We start from the raw sequence: 5,939 nt of genomic DNA, 5'->3' as shown, positions 1-5,939 counted from the left end.
ATGAGGTGGCTCGTGCTGGCCGCCGTCTGCCTCCAGCTCGCGGAGGGGGCGGTGAGGTGGGTGTCCCGGACCCCGGGGAGCCCCGGCGCTGGCTGCAAGGACCCGGTGCAGGGAGCCCCATGCGCCCACAGGGTGCTCAGCATCCGGCTGCTCTCTCCATCCTGTGCAGGATCCCCCTGCGGAAGGGCAGATCCATGCGGGAGGCGATGGTGGAGGCGGGAGTGCTGGAGGGTTTCCTGAAGCACCTCAAGGGAGACCCGGGCAGGAAGTATCAGCTCAGTAACGCCGTGGCTTACGAACCACTAACGAACTACCTGGATGTAAGTGCCAGAGCTCCCTTCCTTCCCTGGCTCCGGCATTTTGTGACTCCTTCCATCTTTCCTTGCTACCTAACCCAGCTGCTCAGCCAGCTTTGCAAGCCTCGCGGGCGTTTCTCCCTCTCCCTGGCCACGAGTCAATAGGATGCTGTTGAAAAGGGATATTAATTTTGCAGTTCTTATATCCTGGCTTCAAGGTTTGGGTGATTTTTGATGATCAGAAGGTATAAAGTAAGCAAGTTGTTATCCTGATTTTATTTCTCTTTTCAGAAAAAGCTGAATTTGGTGGTTATAGGATGGATCTGAGCGTCACAGACTCAGGGTACCATTCCTGGCATTGCCACTGACTTTTCTATTAAAAGTAGACATGTCAGGGCACTCTTCTGTGCTCTGGCTGCCCAGGCTGCCTGCAGGGACTAAGAGCACTTCCTACAACGTCTGAGACATTTGGCTTTCTCAGCTAGCAGAGGGCAGAGAGCTGAAAAACCTCCTGCAGAAAACCAGCCTGAACAGAAACCTGCCCTCGCTCTTGCCCACAGTCCTTCTACTTTGGGGAGATCAGCATCGGGACCCCCCCGCAGAGCTTCCGGGTGCTCTTCGACACCGGCTCCGCCAACCTCTGGGTGCCATCCACATATTGCCAGATGCCGGCCTGCGGTGAGCATCCCTCCCAGGGGCTGCAGCTCCTTGCCCACACAGATTTTGCTTCTTATCAATCTTGACCATTTGCTCTTGGTATCGGAGGCGTTAGCTGTTCTGCTAGCGTCCAAATGCCCTGTTAAGGAGGCAAATTCTGGAGATAAAACCCACAGAAAATATTGATGACCACTTGGGCTGTTTCGGGTCAACTCCCGTTCCCAGGAAGCCTCTTGCTGGCAATTTCCACCCATGCGCAGGAAGGGATGCTGCGCCACACGCCACTGACCTGACCTGGGTGCTGTGACTTTCTCTCTGTGCAGCTGCTCACGCTAGGTTCGATCCCAGCCAGTCGTCGACCTTCTCCAACATTGGCACCACCTACACCCTGACCTACGGCTTTGGCGACTTGTCTGTGGTGTTGGGTTACGACACCGTGACAGTAAGTGACTTTTGATGTGTTGTCACAGGAAACAGGTTGCTGCAATTAGGGTAAGAACTGATTGTCGCTGCAAGTTTGTCTGCAACTAGGTTAAGAAATTGGGGAGGGGGGACTACTGAAATTACCTTATTTTAGATATTAGCGCCTGAATCTTCCAGGTGGAGTTTACAGCCTGGCAGCATGCCATGCGTGTGGTCCGGAAAAGCTCAGGATCGTCAGTGCAGTAACTTCCTGGCCATCCCTGCCTGTTCCCAGCAATATCCCTCTGGGACATTCTTATCAAGGTGGGTCCAAAATGCCAACATCTCCCAGCTTGTTTCCTTCCCTTCTAGATCCAGAACATCGTTGTCACGAACCAGGAATTTGGTCTGAGCCAGGATGAGCCCAGCAGACCCTATTACTACCTGGACTTCGACGGGATTTTGGGCATGGCTTACCCGAGCGTTGCGATCAGTGGTTACAACACCCTGATGCAGAACATGCTGCAGCAGAACCAGCTTTCTGAACCCATCTTCAGTTTCTATTACTCCCGGTAAGATCTCTGACTCTCTCACACAGACACGAGCCTGTATCCATCCTTCTATTCATTCACTCTCTGTCTACACATTCTTCCCACACACCTGTATGTTACACCACTTTCTGCTTAGTAGCCTGCCTGGTTTCTGATTTAACTTTGCGTCTTTCCAGTAACCCAACCTATAATTACGGCGGGGAGGTCATCCTCGGAGGCGTTGACACCCAGCTGTACTCAGGGGAGGTTTTATGGGCACCGGTGGTCCAGGAAGCTTACTGGAAGATTGGTATTGAGGAGTAAGTGTGACATCGGCAGCCCAGAGGTGGCCCTGGAGCATGAGTGAGTCTTTCCTGACACCTTTTCTGTCATTCCCTAGGTTCTCCATTGGGCAGTCCACCACAGGCTGGTGCAGCCAGGGCTGTCATGGCATCGTGGACACCGGGACCTTCCATCTCACCGTCCCAGCACAATACATGCCAGCGTTCCTGCAGGCTCTGGGCGCACAGGAGAGTAACTACGGGGTAGGTGGGAAGGACGCGCTGTGCAAGCGAGGGATTTGCAGGGGCTGATGCCACAGGACAAGGACGCAGCGAGACAGTAATGCCAAGCTGAGTGAGTTCAGCTGGAGGTTTCCGATGGGAGTGATGGTTTGACCTATCCCCTTTCCCCCTCTTCTCTTCTTTTGCAGTTTGTCGTTGACTGCAACAACATCCAGAACATGCCCACCCTCTACTTTGCCATCAGCGGAGCCCAGTTACCACTGCCTCCATCTGTCTACGTGTTGAATGTAGGTATCGTTTCTGTTATTCCTGACCAGTGTTTGCCATCATAGGGCAGTTTTGCCTAGGAGAAGGTCAGAATTTCTTTGCAAGTGCAGAGGCTTCCCCAGCTCCYTGTGAGTGTCGCATTTCCCGGCACGCCAGGTCACGGTGCATTCRCGCACCTTGTATGCGACTGCAAGAAGGGTCTAATCCTGCTTCCAGCCAAAGCACCTGTGAAGCTCCCGCTGATTCCCCAAGGTGCAGGCAATACCCCATGCTCCTCACTGGCACYGAAATAGCCTTTGCTCCTTTCCCCCCAACAGAACAACGGCGTCTGCACCGTTGGGGTMGAGAGCACTTATGTGTCTTCCGACAGCGGCCAGCCGCTCTGGATCCTCGGCAACGTCTTCCTCCGGCAGTATTATTCCATCTTTGACATGGCCAACAACAGAGTTGGCTTTGCCTTGTCAGCCTAGGGACACCACATGTCCCCCCAGGGACAGCCTTCCTTTCCCTGGGTAACTGCTCCTTCTTCCTGGTCTCTGAGGAATCCTCTGTAATCGGAACAGAGAGGCTGTGGCTCTCCAGCGTGCCTGAGACACAGCCTTATCCTCCCTTGGCCCGGTGTGTAATACTCAGTAGTCTCCAAATCTTCTGTAGTGAATAAAGTGCTATGACTCTAACTGCCTTTTGTCTTGTTTGGAAGCAGCTGAGGGAAGATCTGGCATGGCTGYCCTTAATAAAACTACAACTAAGTTTGACTTCATGCTTGTGGAGGCTTCCAGGCGCTTTCTGGTCTGGAGCCCAGTGAAATCCATCTCCAGTGTTAGCAAGCAGCAGCGACCTGCTCATGTCATGGCACAGGGACAACYCAGGCTCTGCTAAATGCTGTCTTCACTGGGGGCCCAGAAGAGTCCCTGTATGTATTTTTAAAAGCACTGAGATGCCTCTTAAATCTTGACTTGCACTGCAGACAAGTCGTCCAAACCTGATGCAGAGCCAGCAGACGTGAGTGGGGTCTCTGAGCCCTCCTGCCCGCTTGTMCCGGGGGAGCAAACGGCGCCGGAGTTGGCTCTTGGGTCTTTGTGTGTGTGTGGGATAGGGGAAGGGGCATGTCCGTGAGTGAAGCAAGTTGGGAYGAGTTCCCTGGGTGACCTGGGAAGCGTCCTGGAGCGGTGGCCTGGGTCTGCCACACTCCTTTCCTGCATGCTGAGATGCCGGCATGGGGTCAGATTTTCTTATTCACTCTGGTTCTGTGTGACAGGGATAACGCTGCCCGCCCTGAGGGACTGAACTGATTTACTGTTTGTTAAGACCATTTGCCTTAAAACTAGGGCGTTGAACAAATGCAGAGTTTTAGCCTGGTGCTCTTCAGATCAAGAGGTTGCCTGTCGAGTCCTCTGTTTCCCAGGCTGTGCGCACGCATACACACACGTGTGAAAAGCTAGGGGCCAGCTGAAAATACTGGACAAACTGCAACCTCAGTAAATCTTTACCGAATTGGAGATGAACCTGAACTGGAATAAACAGTTCCAGCGCAGCCAAACCTCAGGACGTGCCTCCTGCTCCGTCCCCGTGTGCTCACTGGCTGCTGCGGACGCGCTGGGCCGGCTCTCGCGGAGGCAAAGGAGGCAGATGGCGGTGGTAAGTGCTTTCAGATGTGCGCGGGGCCTTTGAATTTGCAGCGATGACAAATTCGGGGTTGCCTTTTTGATTTGGAACCAGATCTCTGCTGGGCCTGGCAGGCTGGCTGGAAAACCGAGGCGGCTTGGAGCAACTCAGGCAGAGCTGTTTAACTATGTCTAGGGGACCCCAGGGCTGAGCCTGTGCATGTGCTGGAGGCCTTGGAAACCTGTTWGGAGCAGGATGCACAGGGATAATGAGCTGCTTGTGAACGGTTTGAAATTCATTAGGTTTGGGGGAATTGTTTGCATATATTTGCAAAATTAGGGATTCAAAAGTAGCRTGGAAATGATACTCAGTAGGAACTAAAGAATGTGTCTGTGTTCACCAGATTGAGGAAAATGCCCCATTTGTGTTCTCCAGGGGTAAATCTTTCCCTTGCTCGCTGCAGCCCCGAAGGACGCGAGATCAGGAGAGGGGCGGCGTGCTTTGGACCCGGACGTGAACTTCTCCAGAGCCCGGACGTGCTTGGATCCCCCCCCAGCAGGACTTGGCTGTCGGATCGGTGGCCGGAGCTGGCGGATTGGTCCGGTGCTGTGCGCACCGCCGTGCCTCCATCTAGCGGCAGCCGTGCCGTGCCGGAGCCCGGTGCCCGGGAGCAGGTACCCGAGCAGCTCTCGCTGGGTGCCCAGAGCTGCTCTGAGACGCCTGACCCCACACGCATGGGGATGGGCCGAGGGGCCCCGTCGGCCTTTGCCTGACRCCCGTCTCCCTGTCAGATGACAGTCACCCCGCTGGGGCATGTGACCAGTCTGTTAAATCTGCTGTTTCCAGCCAAATCCACCACGTCGGGCCCCGCAGAGGGGGAACTCCCTGCCGCTGCTCCCGGCTGGCGGCATGCGTGGGAGGGGAGACCCYGTCCTGCCTCCTCCCGCAGCCCCAGGGCCGGTTCACGTTGCGCCCTGCGGGCTCGGCAGGGAGGACAGGCAAGGTCCCCAAACTGCCACCTTGAACTGCGGGCCCTGTTCGCCCAAGAGCTCATCTAGCACTAAAATCCAGTCAGATCTGAGCCTGCTCCGCATGCTCCGAAACTTCCCCAGCAGCTACCCATGCTGCCTGAGACATGGGGCCCGGTGGGTGCCACGGGGAGGGCTGCCACGCACCCCAGGTGCCCCGAGCCGGGCAGCGCTGCGCAGGACACGCTGCTGTTTCTCCCGGCCACCCTTCATTTCTCCAGGGTGCCGCTAGCCCTCCGCAGCCGCAGCGAGCCTCCGGCATCAGCGCGAGGGGCTGCACCGGCCCGATGTGGGGGGCTGCAGCACCCCGGGGCTGGTGGCTGCATGGCCCCAGTGCGGGGGGCTGCACGGCCCCGGTGCGGGGGGCTGCACGACCCCGGTGCGGGGGGCTGCACGGCCCCAGTGCGGGGGGCTGCACGGCCCCAGTGCGGGGGGCTGCACGACCCCGGTGCCGGGGGCTGCAGCACCCCGGCGCGGGACCCAACCTCTTGGGCCGCCCGCGGGGGTGAGAAACGCCGCGTTTGGGTGGAAACCGCCCGCAAACCGGCGTGCTCTAGCGGGACTACAAGTCCCGGCAGGCGCGGGCAGCCCGGCGCCGCTCCGGACTACAGCTCCCGGCGTGCTGCGGCG

The 5,939-nt window shown here is 56.9% G+C and overlaps 1 protein-coding gene across 1 annotated transcript; it reads left to right on the top strand.

The window, feature by feature from the left end:
* On the top strand, positions 1–3,146 carry LOC112961419 (gastricsin-like). The gene is made up of 9 exons (XM_026056563.1): positions 1–56; positions 170–320; positions 857–974; positions 1,277–1,395; positions 1,728–1,927; positions 2,083–2,205; positions 2,286–2,430; positions 2,598–2,696; positions 2,994–3,146. The coding sequence occupies exons 1-9, from the start codon at positions 1–3 to the stop codon at positions 3,144–3,146; spliced, it is 1,164 nt and encodes a 387-aa protein (XP_025912348.1).
* Positions 3,147–5,939: the final 2,793 nt, after the last annotated feature.

This window comes from Apteryx rowi, unplaced genomic scaffold (genome assembly GCF_003343035.1).
Source record: "Apteryx rowi isolate R43461 unplaced genomic scaffold, aptRow1 scaffold_132, whole genome shotgun sequence".
Classification (NCBI taxonomy): Eukaryota; Metazoa; Chordata; class Aves; order Apterygiformes; family Apterygidae; genus Apteryx; species Apteryx rowi.
Note: the sequence above shows the minus strand (reverse complement) of the source record. Positions and strands in the feature narration are given on the sequence as shown.